We start from the raw sequence: 18,422 nt of genomic DNA on the forward strand, positions 1-18,422 counted from the left end.
GCTTGCAAGTAATAGTTTTTAAAAATCAAAATTCGAATGTAAAAAAATTATTAAACTCTAAAAAATTTTTAAACGAATTAGTAAACATTTGATAATTTTTTTCACTAAATAAAGTATTTACTATTAAAAAAAAAATATTTTTTTTATTAACATTTATTTTTTTTTTTCAATTTAAAAAATTTTTTTTTTTAAGAGCGGTTGATATTTGATTTTCAAACGTGTTTTTCTCATGTATGTAATAAAATTTCGAAAAAAAAACGCTTCGCTCTTCGATAGATAATTAAATTATCTATCGAAGAGCGAAGCGCTTTTTTGGAAAATTTTCATTTATTTATGCATAAAATGCGTTTTAAGATTCCATTTGTTGTACAAGTATGACAGAGATACTTTTGTTTATCCAATAGAGGGCGAGAGAGAGAAAAAATGTAAACCCTTCTTAAGCTTACAATTAATAGTTCTTCAATAAAATAATTTTTAAAAATCAAAATTCGAATGTAAAATAATTATTAAGCTCTGAAAAAATTTTTAAACTGGAATCAATAAACATTTGATAATTTTTTTTCACTTAATAAATTATTTACTATTAAAAAAAATATTTTAATTATTAACATTTATTTTTTTTTTCAATTTTTAAAATATTTTTTTTCTTACCTAAATTTTTTTTTTTAAGAAAAAAATTTTTATGTCTAAATTTCAATAATTTTTAATTAAAAATTAAAAATTTTCAAAGCACAAAATAAAAATATGACATTAAAGTTAGAGAATTTTTTAATTTTTTTTACCAAAAAAATTATCTTTAAAAAATTGCATTTTTAATTTTTTAAAATTTCTACGTCAGTTTTTTCATATTTTTTTTTTGCCATAATTAATTTGTTAAAAAAAATGATTAAATATCAGCTAAATTTAATGACATTAAAGTTAGCAGTCACTTGATAATTTTTTAATTTTATTTAACAAAAAAATTATTTTTAAAAAATTGTATTTTTAATTTTTTAATATTTCTACATGTCAATATTTTTTTCTTATTCTTTTTGTCATAATTTATTAGTTAAAAAAAATTCTAAACTTCATTAAATATCTGCGAAATTTATTATAATAAAAATTTAAAATTTGGCGGCAAAAAATAACCAATGAAAACGGAGCCCAGCTGTTATTAAGGCAGTATTCAAGTTACACACTTTTCCACATTGTTCGAGAAGGTCCGCCATGACAGCTGATGTATTCATCATCGCTTGACATTTTATCGGAACATGATATTTTGTAAAATTTATTTCATCAAATGGCAGACTCTTTTTTCGGATTTGATACTTCTGTACCAGTAAGTTAATAAAAATAATTTATTTAAATGAACTATTTTTTATAAAAAATTCTCTAGATCACTCTCAAAGTTGATTTATTTTCCAGACTATTTTCTAGCCCAACACGCTCTCACTCCAAAATATTTTTCTATTTATTTTTTTTTCCGTAAATACATCACCGACTTAAACTACTTCTTTAGTGATTTTTATTTTTTTCACCAGTGACACATTAAACAATTTATATTCATACCATTGATTTATTATTTTTATTATCATAAAAATGAGGTCGATGACTTTTTGTCGTTACGATCGACAACCAAGATGCCAGACATAACCTGGAAACATTTTTATTGATAATAAAAATTAAATACTATGTTTACATTTTTTATTTATTTATTTATTTATTAATAAATTGAATTTTAGGGTGGTGGCCTAGATGACGCTATAGAATGTCCGCTAGACGAGGACGATATCGTCGAAGAGGACGAGTACGATGCATTGAACGACGAGACATTTGGCTCGGCTACCGATGATGATTGGGAGAAGAATCATGAAAAATTAGCCCAAATTGCTGAGTCTACAAGATTGCAAAAGCAATTGATTAATCACAAGGTAATTAACAAATAATTTATACATATTATAACATTATAATTTTTAACATTAACATAAGGCTTTGATAAACAATCTTGTTTAATTATAATTTATAATTTAATGATTTAAACATCTTGAAGGTTTAAAAAAAAATAATAATTTACAGCTCCAATTATTAACATATCAATAATTCATTTTTCTTTATTATGACTCAAGCACCTGAAATAATACCAATCATCGTAAAATCATCACATTAATTTTGTAAATAATTATCGAAGTATTTGTGTTGACATTATGCAGATTGTTCATTAATTTAATTTCTTTTAGAGTAATTAATTACACTTATTTGCTGTTTGAATTATTATAATTTCAAATATTTTAATGGTTCTTTCTCTAATAGGATTTTTAAATTTAAGATATTAAGTTTTACACATCTCTAGATACATAATTAAGAAATGACCTTGTATCTTGAGAACTATTGACATTTTTAAAGATATAAGCTCATCTCGATGTTACATTCATGGAGACCTTTCATTTGATTACCCACATGCATTTTTGATATATTTATCATATATACATTATATAATATATATAAATATATAAAATATATATGAAAAATGTCATGTGGGTACTCAAATGAAAGGTCTCGATGAGTGTAACAACAAGATGGGCTTATATCTTTAAAAATGCCAATAATTAAGAAATGACCTTGTATCTTAAGAACTATTGAGATTTGTAAAGATATAAGCTCATCCCGACATTACACTCATCGAGACCTTTCATTTGAGTACCCACATCAATTTTTCATATATTTCATATATTTATATATATTATGTATATATGTATATATGAAAAATATATAAAAAATGCATGTGGGTACTCAAATGAAAGCTCTTGATGAGTGTAACATCGGGATGAGCTTATATCTTTAAAAATGTCAATAATTAAGAAATGACCTTGTATCTTGTGCACGTTTGACATTTTTAAAGATATAAGCTCATCCCGATGTTACACTCGTCAAGACCTTTCATTTGAGTACCCACATCAATTTTTGATATATTTTGTATATTTATATATATTATATATATGTATATATGAAAAATATATGAAAAATTGATGTGGGTACTTAAATGAAAGCTCTTGATGAGTATAACATCGGGATGAGCTTACATCTTTAAAAACGTCAATATTTAAGAAAGTACAGTGCAATTTAACAAAAGTCACTATTTAATAAACCAAAATTTAATGTAATTATACTCTAAAAAATTTATATAATACACCAAGATAAATATGTCGATTTTATTGAATAAATTTAAATTTACAGAATGGCATTGACGTGGATATCGAAGGAAGTTTTCCTCACTTGGTCATGGACGAGAAAGACGGCATTGTCCCAAGACCCGGAGTATGGGACAGCCCATCAAACTTCCCCGTAGTCCCACCAAATCCATCTCTACCAGTGGCCTTGAAAAACGTTTGCACCGTCGAAGAATTAGAGCGTGGATTACGACCACCTCCCGGTCTAGTAAAACCATCAACACCACAGCCAACAAACATAAATATCGTAAACAATATCAACACAACGACAAACCAAACTCCGTCTGCACAGCAATTACCACTACCCCGACCGGGGGGTCAATTTTCTCTAGACTACCCAATGATAAATGACCTAACCGCCAATTTACGTGCAAACTTACTAAACAACATGCCGCGATTTCCACCGGGTCTCACCATGCCCGGCCAACACCAACACCAACACCAACACCCAGTGATCCTTCCACCAAACGTGCGACTGCCAAACGCACCACTGTTGCCAAATACTCGACCTTTGGCTGGGAATCCAGCAGCAACCGCAGCCGCAGCTGCAGCCGCAGCGGCTAATTTACTGAGATACCCTTTGCCGCCGCATTTAATGATCCCTCACAATAACCAGCGGCAGCCAATGCACGGTAATTTTTCAGTCGGTAATTTTCCTCAACCACCGCGACCTAATTTACCGCCTAATTTACCTCAATTTATGCGACCAGAGCACCCTCTGATGTCGGCGTTCCCTAATAATTTACCGAACCATCACCCACATCATCAACAGCAACAACATATTCAACAACAGCAGCAGCAGCAGCAAAATCAGCTTCATCTTCATCTTCAACAGCACCAACAGTCTAATAATCAGCAGCGGAATCACAACAGACCAACTTATCAAACAAACGATCAATCTTCATCAAATAATCATCAACCATTTTTCAAAAATAACCAAAATTGGAACCAAAATCGGAATAATCAAAGGTACCATCATAATAATTACAATAATTACCACAACGGATTAAACGAAAACGGAGAGTACGACGAATACGCAGGTATGATGAGCAATCGGGAAAAGCAATGGCTGATTAACATTCAGCTGATGCAGCACAACACTAATCAGCCGTACTTTGATGATTATTACTTCACTGTATTTTGTGATCGTCAGAATAAAAAAAATAATGAAAGTCCGGATAATAAGGATAATAAAAAACAAAATAAAAATGGATACCGTGATAGAGATAAGGATCAGTCTCAGCATATTTTGACAAAAGTAGTCTACACTCCGACCCAGTTTGAAAACTCACTTGGTAAATTGCAGTGTGGAAGTGTCACCGCTCCGAGGAAAATAATTGACATGGATGTGGTGGCTAGCAGTGATCCGCAGCAGAATCAGGCGTCGCAGCACAAAGATATGAAGAAGGCAAGGCAAAGATTGTTGGAGATAGAACGCTTGTATACGGTTCAGCTGAAGCTTGAGGATGTTAATAATCCTTTGGCTTTGTTGGCTGAGCAGCAAGCTCTTCAACAGCAGCAACAGCAGCAGCAGCAAGTGGATCAGGAGCCTGAAAAGCCAGTGAAGAAAACTGCGGCAGAACTGATCAATATTATGCTAACTTCGATACTCCAATTGTTAAAAGAAGATAAATTGTCGAGTATTTTGAGCATCAGAAAGGGAAAAGCTTTGTTGTTACGGTTTTTACCGTTTCTCAGTGTTACTGAGTACACTCAGCAGCTTGGGGAATTCTGGGTGGGATTCATTCGTGGTCTGGCGGTTATTAGTCGTCGAGATGCTAATATTCTTATACGGTTTTTTCCGGAGTTTCATAGGTGGATTGAAACTGTTGATGGGTTTGAGGTTTTACTACGCTTGGCTAAAGGCTTTTTAGATTCTGTCAATCAGCCAAATAAGAATAATAATAGTTTGGCGCTGGCTGTTACAAATAAGGTATGTTTATTTTTTTTATTAACAAATAAAAAATTTGATAATTTATTTATAGTTATTTTCTAATTTAAACTAGTTTGGTTGAAAAAACTTAACCTCAATTTTTAATTTTCTTCAAATAAATTTTTGTTAAATTGCACTGTACTTTCATTTGAGTACCCACATGAATTTTTTATATATTTTCCATTCAATATACATATATAATATAGATAAATATATAAAATATATAAAAAATTGATGTGGGTACTCAAATGAAAGGTCTTGACGAGTGTAATGTCGGAGTGAGCTTATATCTTTAAAAATGTCAATAGTTGATAAGGTACAAGGTCATTTCTTAATTATTGACATTTTTAAAGATATAAGCTCACTCCGACATTACACTCATCAAGAACTTTCATTTGAGTACCCACATGCATTTTTGATATATTTTTCATATATAGATATATATAATATACATAAATATATAAAATATATGAAAAATTGATGTGGGTAATCAAATGAAAGGTCTTGATGAGTGTAATCTCGAGATGAGCTTATATCTTTAAAAATGTCAATAGTTCATAAGATACAAGGTAATTTCTTGATTAATGACATTTTTAAAGATACAAGCTCATCCTGATGTTACACTCATCAAGACCTTTCATTTGAGTACCAACATGCATTTTTAATATATTTTTCATATATACATATATATATATATATAATATACATAAATATATAAAATATATGCAAAATTGATGTGGGTACTTAAATGAAAGGTCTTGATGAGTGTAACGTCGGGATGAGCTTATATCTTTAAAAATGTCAATAGTTCACAAAATACAAGGTCATTTCTTAATTATGTACCTAGAGATAGAGCATTTTCGAATGCAGACTAACTACTCATTACTATAAATTGATCTAAAACAAGACTTTTCAATCAAAAAAATTTTTTTTTATTCAATAAGAAAATAATTAAATATTTTTTTATATAAAAATGAACCTAATACTGAACAAAAATAATCATTTTTTTAGTTTGGAGTATCCGTGCTAGCCTCGCTATTGGAAAGAGCAGAAACTTTGTATCCTAACGAAGACAACGCATCATGTAGTGAATGGTCATCATTCATCGTAACACTAGCAGACACTATTGGATCATCACCACCAAGTATTGCACCCTGTCATCCGATTCCTGCAAACACACTCAATGAGCACTTGCAAAGAATTCGTGGTCTTACAATTGAAAGGTATGCGCCATTAGAATCTTTATTAACAGATGCTAATCTATCTCGATAGACTGATCTTATTAAACCTGTCGGTTAATATTTAACTTTAATCATTATTTTTTTTTTTTCTTGTCTACCCTCGCAATACATTTAATTTCTCACTCAAAAAGTTTATTATTATTTTTTCATTTATTAATTTACAATAAAAGCGTTCTTCCATCCATGGGATGTAAATAGTAATTGTGATTTGAAAAAATAAAAACCATGACTTTTTTGGTTGAACAATTGTAAGTTGGAAATTTTTTTTTGTCATTTAAGTAATTAAAAAACGAAAAATTATGCAAGTTAGTCGAGTCGTATTATGAGTCATATTTACAGATCAGGTAATTAACAATTTAAAATGTCATTTAATAATATAAAATTATTTATATCAATTAAAAAAGAAAAAAAAAATGTAACAAGAAATTAAAGTTGAAAATAAATTTTTTTTTTTAATTCAATAAATAAATTCATAACGCGATTCGACTGTATTGAAATTAAAGTACGGAAAAAGTATAATTTACTTCAAAAATAATATTTTTCATTAAATATATATAAATTAATTAATTATGTAATGAATATTTTTTCGTCTTACGAAAAATTCCTAGCGCACATATTATTTCTTACATTAATTTCGTTCATTTATATTTTTCATGAATAAGTTATTAATTATTATTATCATAGATGTAAATATAAATAGACCTATACATATTTTTATTTCAATTATAAATAAATGTAATTAACTAATCTATATTATTTACTTCAGATGCTTAAATAATAATTAGAATTTATAATTTAAATTTATGAAAATAATAAAAAAAAAAAAATTATAATACATTATATTATAAACGTTGATCTTGTATATAGCATCGATTTGTTGTAAAAAAAATTACATTCATGCACTGAATGTCTGAAAAATTGTATCAAATTTTGAGCATGGATGCATGTGTTATAAAAATATCTGGTTAATTTTATTTGTTGATTTTTTTGACAAGATCAAATAATTATTGCGGCTTACAAAAAATATTTATTTTGCTACAATAAATCACTGTTTGGCTGTAAATGTTAATAAATTAATTGATTATTTTTTTTTTTTTCATAAATTATTTACATAAATTGTATTTACAGTAACTTCAATTCAACGACGATCTCCATGCCATTGAATTGACGATTTAATTCAATAAATGAATATTAATATTTAATTTAATCATTTCAAATAAAATAATCAAATTTTTGTAAATTAATTATTAAATTTCAGCAATTAAAATATTATTAAATGTCATATTAAAAATAATCTGTTTAGATAATATGATATTTTATTGAAGATTAAAATTTTGATTGATAAAATTTAATAAATTGTAATTAATAACTATTAAATTTCAGCAATTAAAATATTATTAAATGTCATATTAAAAATAATCTGTTTAGATAATATTTTGATTGGTAAAATTTAATAAATTGTAATTAAAATTGAATTTTTTTTTAGTTATTTATACATAAAAATAAAATAATTATTATTGAAAATAATTATGTTCAGTTAGATCATTTTTTTAAATTTAAATCCTAAATTAATATTCATTTATTGCTCGCGTTTATTCACTGACATATCACTTGAATAATTTTTGTAACAAAATAAAAAAAATAAAAATAAAAAAAAAAGTAAAATATAAAAAATATAAAAAAAAAAGTAATTATGCACGGCAAGAAGAAGATGACACTGGATATCATCTCAGATTATACTCAGTGATATCTCCAGCATTTTTTTTTCTAGCGCATGCGCACTTATCATTATTATATCTATGTATTTTAGATAATAGGATATTTAAATATTGTTTTAAATACTATCTGAAATTTTTTTTCACCAAAGATATTACTGAGTATAATCTGGGATGATATTCAGTGTCATCTTGATTTTTTTTTTTTTTTTTTTTTTTGTGTGAGGAGCAATTTTAAATACTCTGAAGTGTAAATATTTATAAATTTACTTGTTGCATGGAACAAAAATAATCGTCTGTATCGTTATTATTCCAATAATAATAATAATAATATTTAATTATAAAGAGTGAATAATAAATATGGTGATTTTTTTATAAAACTATTTACTCGATAAGCCCACCGAGGTTGCGCTATATTCTTCTTAAAAATGTAACCGGGCACGAAATAATAAAATTTAAAAAGCGTGGTCATTTATTTTGTTAATTAAACGCTTTAATTAATCAACAAGTATATTGTTTAAAATAAAAAATTTTTAAATGCGTTTATTATATAATATTGTTTAAATAGCACGCATAAATAAATAATTATAAAATTTAAGCGTGCGATAAGACGAAAATAAAATACTTATAATAATAATAAATAAATTAAAACCTGCCTTAACTCAACCTATTAGAAATATGTTTTAAAAAAATAGGTCGTTAGGCATTGGTGATTAATTTTCATACAAATACTTACATAAATGCATAATAGTTTAATAGATATTAAATATTGATTTAAATTTAATATTAATATTAAATTTAAATTTAAAAATCTTAATAACTTTTTCACTAAGATTGTTATTGAATAATAAAAAATGGTTAAAAATAAATTATTGAAAGGAAAAAAAAATATTTAAAAAAAATGAAAAACAAAAAAAAAATATTAGCAGAAAAATTGTGAAAGTGCTTTTATTAATATTATCATTTATTTAATGGATAATGAGGGAAACAATTTATTTTATAATTATAATTTTAATGTCAATACTTTTACTGTAATGTAAAGTAAAAATTACTCAGAGAAATAATAATAATAACAATAAATATTACTCAGAAGTAATAATAATAAAATTTTTGTATAATTGTTGGCTGTATCATAAATATTTTGTGAGTTTAAAAGACAATGACAGATTTAATTTAATGTAATTAATTAATTAATTATTTTTAAAATTTATAAATATTAATGTTTAAAAACAAATTGATGCTAAATAATGATAATAAATATTTCAGATATATATGCTTAACATTTATTAAGTAACACTATTATATATTTTTGTATAGCAATTATCAATTATGTTTATTGTAATAATTAATAATATACATGTATATGTCACTGATTTATAATTATTTGGATTATTGTTATTATTTTATATTTTTCTTTTAATAAGTTTGTACGATTTTATGATGAAAAAAATAATTATACTTTTTCCGTATTCATTTTTTAATGAATGAGTAAATAAAGTGATGGCGTTATAAAAAATAATAATTATAATTATAATGATCCTAATTGATAAAAAAAAAGGACTGTAAATTCTTAAAACGCTGCGAGTTAATAAATAGCAGTATCGTCGTTTAAATGTGTATGTACAGAATTGATCGAATTTTCAAATCAAAGTCGCAAATAAAAACTTTTGCATCATAGATTATATCATTCGATTTATTCTAATTGCATTTATTTTTTCCTTCACTTATCACAATATTAATAAATAAACAATTATATTAAATCTGTTATTTTATTTAAGTAAGTAATTTAGAAAGTTTTATATTTTTATTTATTTTTGTAATTTCCCAATTATTTTACTATATAAAAAAATTTCTTTACACTTTTTATTAAAATCATAAAAAGTAGTTTTTTATTTTTTAATAATTTTAAACATAAAAATTTATGACATTAAAGTTTTAAATTAACTCTAAAAAATTATTTTAAAAAAATTGCATTTTTAATTTTTTTAATTTTCTACATGTCAATTTTTTTTTTGCCATAATTTATTTATTAACAAAAGTCCTAAAAATTATTGAATATCTGCTAAATTAATTTTCCTTAAAAATTTAAAAAAAATTAAAAATGTCGGCTAACTTTGGTATATTTTGAAGATGATGAGACACTTTTTTTTAAATAATTACATGTTTCAAGTTTTGCCGGTAGAGGCGCGCGCATCTTAACTAAAATGGCTACTGCGCAGTCGTCAGTAGTTGTAACGGAAATTTTGTCTTTTGACTTTTAATTAATTTTATAATTAATAAAAAAATGATTAAACGAAATAATTAGGTAAAATGTTTTATTTTTAGCAATTGTAAACGTTAAAATTATAAATTCGGGATTCATTTTCTTAAAAAACGTAAAAAATCAAAAAGAAAATTTGAGTATTAGCCGATAGACAATAAATGTGTTTTTACAAATGTACCCCCGAGAAAAAATATTTATATATAAATTGGTTATATATAATTATATATGAAAAATGGCCAAATATAATCATATCTAATTATATATAACAATATTTGATTATATATTTATTACATCTAATTAATTATTGGGTTAATTTTATGGATAGAATATTTAATATGGTCCTACGCAATTCTGTGTAACCAATTAAAATGCAAAAAAAAAAATATCTAGATATAATTTAATTGCTATAACACCAGCGGTCACCCATCCAACTATTAACTCTGCTCAATGCTGCTTAACTTTGGTGATCTCCGTGCGTCTTGAAGTGTCTGTTTGCTGTGCTGCTGTCTTAGATGATTATGATTCTATGATCTACATAATATATCATATGAGTTTATCATAAATGTGGGTAAAATTTGGGCATTAATGCGGTAATTGTATAGTATATTTTTGGTAACTGTACAGCATAAGTGCAGTATATATACTGGATAACTACAGTATAAAACTGCCAAAACAACTATAGTTTAACCGCAAAAAAAAAGTTACAAAGGAAGCTTAACGCCTGCATAAGGTTTATATTTCGGCTAGCAAGGCATGATCATATCACTCCTAGCAGAAGATCACTTGGCTGGCTGACATTGTCAGGCCGACGTGACTTTTTGATTGCTTGCACAGTCTTTAAGATGCTGCGGTTACATTACGATGGAATATTGATGCACGGCTTCAGCGTATTAACATCAGTTCGGGTGCGATCAGATAGACAGACAGATGTGCTTAGCTTACCATATGCTAGGACAGTAACATATGATAAATCATTCTTGGTCACGGCAGTTAGAGTTTGGAATCAGTTACCGGAGGAGATTGTGCAAATCACTGATTACAGTGAATTCAGATCAAAATGTTATGCATTCTTCTTATCTAGAGACGATATATAAACAATATTTTTATTTAATTAATTAATTAATGAATCTCACAGAACTCTTTAATTATTTGCTTAGAGTCAACGTCACATATTCTATTCTATTTTATTTCACAATATAATTATAATTGTTATTGTCATTTTGAAATAATCTTTATTAATGTTAAATGTCTTCGCGCCTTGTGGATTGTATGAATGCTAGGATTATTTGTATAATTAATGTAAGGCCCTTAGGGAGCTTCGGCTTCAGGGTCTAAATTTTTGAATAAAATAAGAAAAAAAAAAAAAAAATTATTACCAAATTATAACGGTAAATATACGGCATGAGCATAAATTCCGAAAAATTACGGTATTTTTACGGAATCCACAGATTCGGTAGAATCTGGCGCCAAGTTCCGTTCAAATCCGTTGTAAACGGAGCGCCAGACTACTGACTATGTTTACTGTAAGCAGAACGGTATTTTGAGGTTGCAAAATTTTATTTAATTCTACGGTACTTCTTGTTCCTAAATTTTATATTATAACAGTAATTCATGCTTTATTTTACTGATATTAATTAATTATATTCAATTATAATAATTAATCTACTTGAAATTATTAAATTTTATCAGCACAAACTATAGCAAGCTCAAAAATTTCGATCCTGACTTTTTTTCTATGTAAAAAGTGACATGCCACAGACTAAATAATTCGAGAATGCATGGTAATCTTCCAATAGATGGAAAACTACAGTTAAAAAAATACATCTCACAGCTTGCATCTACATCCGCCAGGGTGCGCTGAAATTGTTTTTACATAAACTGTATCTTCAAGGGGATAGTTTGCTATAAAAAATGCAGCCAACGCGAGATTTAAGTTGGTACTAATTGTAAATTTTTATTATAGTTACAAAAAATACTAAAATCCGAACAAAAACAGTTTCACTGTAAAAAAAAATCGCGCCAAGTCCACGTTCATAAGACTATTAAGAAAAAAAAATTTCTTATTTCTTTACAAAAAGATATAAAATAAAAAAATTAAAAAATCCAAGTAACCGATATGATTGTATTTGATTTTCGGAAATTAAAAAAAATTTTATTGTAAATTTGAAAATTAAAAAAAAAAATTTTGGAACGTACTTGGTGTGCGTCATTGTGTATTTCAATTTTTTTTAAATCCTAGTAAATAGATTTTACGAATTTTATTAAAAGTAAAATATTTTGCAACCACGCACACTAAATACGTTCCAAAATTTTTGTTTTAATTTTCAAATTTACAATAAAATTTTTTTTAATTTCCGAAAATCAAATACAATCATATCGATTACTTGGATTTTTTAATTTTTTTATTTTATATTTTTTTGTAAAGACATAAGAAATTTTTTTTTCTTAATAGTCTTATGAACGTGGACTTGGCGCGATTTTTTTTTACAGTGAAACTGTTTTTGTTCGGATTATCAAAACCGCGAGGGTAGTATCATAAGTTATTAGGATAACTATAACCATTTTTGTCTAACTTGGCCGCCCAAATTGTTTAGCCCTAGCATAAATTAACAATGTTTTTAGTTTTATAAAGTGAACATTCTAGCCGGCTTACCGAGACATTATAACTGTCAACAGCTGGCTGTATTGAATATTTCTTAAAAGATTTTCTGACTGTCGATTCATCAAATCCTGAATAATATCATTTTTAAATATCAGATATCGGTAGTTAAATTCTGAACCCCGTGAAAGAATGAACTCCTTCAACTGAAATTAATAAATATAGATATAAAAAACTTCACAAATTTATAAACGAGTATTACTTATAAACGTAAATTTGATGCTCACTTTTTCCCACTGGTTAATTCCGCCAATAAAACAACTCAAACGGATAATCAATTTTGGAATCATTCTTTCGCTGTCTGTAAACCTGAATCAAGTAAATTGAGAAGATTATTTTTTTAATAATAAAATCTAAAAAGATAAATAAATTTTCTAGATTGAATAAATTTAATAAATTTTTTTAATAAAAAAATCTTTTAGATAAAAGATTTCAACTTCAAAAATCTAGTTGTTTTGATAAATTATTTTTTATTAAAATTCTTAATTACAATATTTCTCAAAGAAACTAAGTTTGCGCTCTGGTTTTCGGCATTTCACACAATTTTTGAACTACATATAATAATTGTTACTCAAAAAAATATTTGATAAACAATTTTAATTATGACTCATAAATGTTTACTATTTCTATATAATTACACTTACTTTTTGAGTATCTCCGAATAATTTTCTATAAAGTAGTCTAATATAAATTCAATATTGCCAGAAAACTTATGGTCCAGCATAAAAGAATCAACAAATTTCAAAAACTGATCCGAAGAAGTTATCTGGTCACTATTCATTATTTTAGGAAAGTATTCTTTAACGAGAGTATGATTTTTTATGCAATGTAAATACATATATTTCTCCAAGTTATTATTCCTAAACAATAAAAATTTTAGGGAAAAGAAATCGTTAGCTTCTGTCTCATCAAAATCTCTCATTACAGTGCATAGTACCCAAGAGTAATATTTAACAAAGTATCTAAAAAATATAAATAATAATTAATTAATCTTCAAATTTAATAATATTTTGCGTATGAATTTATGATAAAAATAATGAGACTTACTGTTCCTCTTTTCGATTTTTTAAGACTCTTTTATAAATGTCACTAGCAATTATTTTACATTTTTCGTCATTTTGATTAATTGGACAGTATATCCGTAAAAAGTTCAATCTTAGAGAAGCCGTGTAGTAAAAATATTTACCATTTTCATACTCATAATTGAGAAATGTAATAATCGGACTCAAAATTTTACTTATAAAATCATTGAGTATTCCTCTATTAATATTCATTAAATTTAGAATAGTATTTAACGGTCTGATCGCTTTCATCAATGGTAAATGATCTTTTTCTTGTCTAAGGTACCATAATAATTTAAATAATTTACTAAGATAACCATCGTTTTTACGATAGAGCTCTTCGATTTCAGCGATTATTACTGCCCGATTTATCGGATGAATTTTGTGGTAATTTTCTGAATTAAGATAATTGATAATAAAATTCCAATTTTTATCATCGTAGAAAACTCTATAGTAACCTAAAATTTTACTCTCGTTATTTAGTTTAAAAGATTAGATTGGTTAATACTTACCCAATTGTTGAATATTTAAAATAATCCATTCATTTGAACCGAGATCAGGTGGATAAAACGTCATTTCGTCATCATGCATCAATAACATAAAGTTGTTTAATGAAAAATCAGATTTTGATTGAATTGCAAAATTTAAAGGTATAATCCAGGCACAATTTGACTTATTAATTGAATTAACTCGAGTAATTTTTACAGACCCTGTATGATAGTTTCTTGTGACATTAATAATAGGATAGCCAGGTTGCTTGATCCAACAATCAACCGTCACTTTTACATTTAAAGACATCCTGGAATTATTCTTCTGCGCATTTTCTAAACTTGTCCATAAATCTTCCAAGGTTGTCGTTTTGAACAAACTAAAAAATAAAATCTTATTGATAATCAAAGGTCATTTTACGGCGGAAAATTAAATTCAGAAAATTTAGTGTTAGTTGAAAAAATAATCATCTTCAATAAAACATTCTAATGCGGCTATAAAAAATTAATAAAGTTTACTTTTTGCTGAGGTACTGCTGTAAGCTATTTCGATAAAATTCTGGTTTAAAAACTACATATTCCAACATTTGCATTATTGAAGCGCCTCTCACATATTGTTTCACATTTTCGCTAACATATGTTTGGTTCCCGACAGATAACAGCGATATTGATGACAGTTTTTTGAATTCTGGATCGAGCAGATAATTGTAAAGTTCCAAAGCTTGCATTTCCCTTCTACGTAATTTTGGATGGATCTGAAAAATAGATGATAAATAGTCATAAATTATCTAAAATTAAACGATGCGAAATCATCTATTAGACTCCAAAATATATAAGGTAATTTTGTACTTGATCATGTATCTTAGCAGCAAGATTATGACCAATCCCATTATACAACCAGAAATAATTAGAATCATTTGGCGTAACTAAATCTGTAAACCATTGAAGAGTAATGGCTGTTATGGTTTTTAAGTCTCCAAATTCTTGGTTTCGGTAAAGAACAAGCGGAGATTTGGATGTTGACAAATATTCATACGATCTATTAAAGAATTGCAATAATTTGTAAATAATACATTTTTAAATTAGCATTGACAGAAAGATTTTTTAACTTTTAATCGGATTTTTTGAGTGTTGATAAATTATTTTTTAACATTAATTGATTTAATAAGTATTTATCAGCAGTTAAAAAGTCAACTTTGGTATAAATCGTTCCAAAGTTTTTATTTATCAAAAATTAATTCTTCTATCCGCGTAACTAATACAGTTTCAAAAGAACACCAATTAAAAAGTAATTACCTGTAAAAAATGAGACCTGGATTACTAATACATCCATCTTCGTTTCCTGAAATGATAACAGAATCTATTTTCGGTAGTGGATAAAAAATTCTCATGTAATTGAACAAAGCGCGTAGAATTGAATTCAAATTGATTGCGTAATTTAGGAACGAGGCCTGATTTTGCTTGATAGAATACATTGATAAGGTCTTCAATTTAGTTGCAATTACAGGATAATTTGTTATCGCAAAACTTATTGAATGCGGTGACAGTAAAGGAGTTTTTTGAAAGTAAGTCAGATAATTATCCTTGGGAGTAGTAAAATTCCTTTCGATCGGCATATTTGACAATGCAGTAAAATTTTTTGGATGTTCTATCGATATTTCAAAATTAGCTCGAAAAATTGGTTTGTCCCAACACGGAAATAAATTACGAGCAGTTGACAAATTTTTAGCTCCGATAAAAAAGTAACTAAAACATAAATATTTAGATTCATACTTTTTGGTTTTATTTAAAAAATTTAAAATTAGATACCTGTCATTTGATGAAATATCGTGACTAACAATTCGGAAAATCTCCTTATTTTCTGAAAAGTCATTATTCCAACGTAATAGTAGGGTGTAGTTGCCAGTTTTAAGTTCTTCTTTCAGCTCAATTATGTAATGATCATTCAAAGGGTACCACCGTTGGTCGGTGACATCGTAGATATGCCCATTTTGGTTGCTTATTACTTTTGTGTACCACTCATGCATTAAAATATACTTTCCTTTATGGATGATCAGGTAATTTGAAGGCTCAAACACTTGGAAAAGAATTGTACTGTTTCCGATAAATGACGAATTTACACCGTTGTAACTGTAAGGATTTAATTGTATCGAATAAGAATGTGGGATGACATTTTTCAAGAGATCTGAGTCAGATTTTATAACTTTTGAAGTATTACAAAAATGTAATATTAAAACAGACAATAAAACTTTTAGAAACATGATCTTATCTTGGTAATAACAGAGTTAACTAATGGCCGAAAATAAATTTTGTTGGTGCTTAATTGTTAGAAATAATTGTTATCGGTTTCATCGATTGATAATTGTGCCAATAAAAATAATATTAGAATTAAGATTATTACTTCTTGTTTCACAATAATGTTACTTTATTTTTTTTTTAAATTAAATTAAATTTGTCAAATTAATTATTTTATAAAAAACAATTTAAATAATAACTTTTAAAAAAAATTTTTGATAAAATTGTACAATTTTTCTGCAAATATTATAAGGTAGGAAAAAATAACAACAACAACAACATAAGACAATATCGATTTATATTTTTATTTTAATAACATTAATTCATTTATTTATTTATTTTTTTTTTATTTCAATTGAGGTACTCTTCCATCGTTTATTTTTAACGTGTTCCATCATATCACGTATCTCACATTATAATTTAGACATGGTTGACTTAAATATTTAAATTTAAATACGACTAATATCCTAAATATCTCCTCAAATATCAACTCTATAAATAATTTTCAATTATTTATTTATTTTATACATCAATTTTGAAAGTTTAAAATTTTAAAAGACATTAATTCGCTTTATTTAGACGTATGAGTATCCTACGGTACTGCCCATTTGGTATTTTACAAATTAATTGTGCTTCTTATTATCTTGCTAAATTTAAAATAGTCACATTCCAACAACAATTAAAAAAAATTAAAGTTATTGAATAAAATTATCATTAAATTTGCATTTCCTCTTTAATATTACACAATAAGTTAAATTAAATCTTTTTATTTTTTATGAGCATTTTATTTTTGTTTAGCGAGAGTTAAGTGTGCAGTGCACGTCTCTACAGACATTTCTGATTGTGCGTGTATTATTAGAGTGCCAATTAGCACGTACACTCTTAACAACAGAAATAAATTTCATTTAGAGTAACTTATTTTTTATGCTTATGACTTTAACTTCATTATTTCATTTATTTATTTATTTACCTCGCTAATTAATTAATATATTTTATTTTTATCTCTCTCTTATAATTATCCATTGCACACCGGCAATTATTCGGCATAACAAAAAATATTTTCAATTTAAATTATTATCATCGTATGTACTAATATATATTGTATATTTATATTCATTCATTTTAAATATTACGACCTTCCACTTCAGTATACGTGTTATTCCAATTTAATCGTTGCCTCGATTTTATTTTCATTTTTTTTTTTAATTATTATTATTATCAATATGAGGATTTTTCAGGAGCTTTATTTTATTTTCAATTTAATGAAAAAGCAATCACGGCAGTGAGTAAATGATTGACAACATTAAAATTATTTCAATCAATCGAAAAAATTATTTTATATTATTATTTATTATTAATAAACATATTTATTTTCGTGATAATTTTATTTTCAGTTTTCATTATACTTTATTGTTTTTAATTATAAATAACGGAACGGATAACATCGAGATGTTTTTTTTTTTCTGGCAGGTTGTAACATATTTATTATTTGGCACCTCAGATATTTTCAATTATATGTACTCAGTAATTTTTTATTTATTTTTGACGATATTTTTATAAA

The 18,422-nt window shown here is 26.3% G+C and overlaps 3 protein-coding genes across 3 annotated transcripts in view; 1 reads left to right on the forward strand and 2 right to left on the reverse strand.

Moving 5' to 3' along the window:
- Positions 1–1,180: 1,180 nt before the first annotated feature.
- LOC123266962 (protein PAT1 homolog 1) lies at positions 1,181–6,675 on the forward strand. Its single transcript, XM_044731412.1, has 4 exons — positions 1,181–1,318; positions 1,722–1,910; positions 3,214–5,139; positions 6,151–6,675. Exons 1-4 carry the CDS (start codon positions 1,280–1,282, stop codon positions 6,409–6,411), a joined length of 2,415 nt encoding a protein of 804 aa, XP_044587347.1. The 5' UTR covers positions 1,181–1,279; the 3' UTR covers positions 6,412–6,675.
- Positions 6,676–12,825: 6,150 nt separating this feature from the next.
- LOC123266747 (thyrotropin-releasing hormone-degrading ectoenzyme-like) lies at positions 12,826–16,593 on the reverse strand. Its single transcript, XM_044731143.1, has 9 exons — positions 16,376–16,593; positions 15,863–16,312; positions 15,416–15,605; positions 15,086–15,321; positions 14,591–14,946; positions 14,065–14,536; positions 13,662–13,979; positions 13,245–13,326; positions 12,826–13,163 (listed from the first exon to the last, which is right to left on the reverse strand). The coding sequence occupies exons 1-9, from the start codon at positions 16,591–16,593 to the stop codon at positions 13,008–13,010; spliced, it is 2,478 nt and encodes an 825-aa protein (XP_044587078.1). The 3' UTR covers positions 12,826–13,007.
- A 14-nt stretch (positions 16,594–16,607) lies between these two features.
- LOC123266748 (43 kDa receptor-associated protein of the synapse homolog) overlaps positions 16,608–18,422 on the reverse strand; it is a 38,960-nt gene continuing 37,145 nt past the window's right edge. Inside the window, exon 12 of the mRNA XM_044731145.1 lies at positions 16,608–16,696. Within this exon, the coding sequence (XP_044587080.1) occupies positions 16,637–16,696 (60 nt within the window). The 3' untranslated portion in view covers positions 16,608–16,636. The remainder of the gene's footprint in view (positions 16,697–18,422) is intronic.

Source organism: Cotesia glomerata, linkage group LG6, assembly GCF_020080835.1.
Source record: "Cotesia glomerata isolate CgM1 linkage group LG6, MPM_Cglom_v2.3, whole genome shotgun sequence".
Classification (NCBI taxonomy): Eukaryota; Metazoa; Arthropoda; class Insecta; order Hymenoptera; family Braconidae; genus Cotesia; species Cotesia glomerata.

Bases quoted from the DNA above. Each gene is read 5' to 3' on its own strand.
- LOC123266962 (XM_044731412.1), top strand. From the start codon at position 1,280: ATGGCAGACTCTTTTTTCGGATTTGATACTTCTGTACCA. The intron at 1,319-1,721 runs GTAAGTTAATAA...ATTGAATTTTAG, and splicing joins GATTTGATACTTCTGTACCA to GGTGGTGGCCTAGATGACGC. The intron at 1,911-3,213 runs GTAATTAACAAA...TTAAATTTACAG, and splicing joins AGCAATTGATTAATCACAAG to AATGGCATTGACGTGGATAT.
- LOC123266747 (XM_044731143.1), bottom strand. From the start codon at position 16,593: ATGCATGAGTGGTACACAAAAGTAATAAGCAACCAAAATGGGCATATC. The intron at 15,606-15,862 runs GTAATTACTTTT...ATTCTTTAATAG, and splicing joins CCAGGTCTCATTTTTTACAG to ATCGTATGAATATTTGTCAA. The intron at 14,537-14,590 runs GTAAGTATTAAC...GTAAAATTTTAG, and splicing joins TTTAAATATTCAACAATTGG to GTTACTATAGAGTTTTCTAC.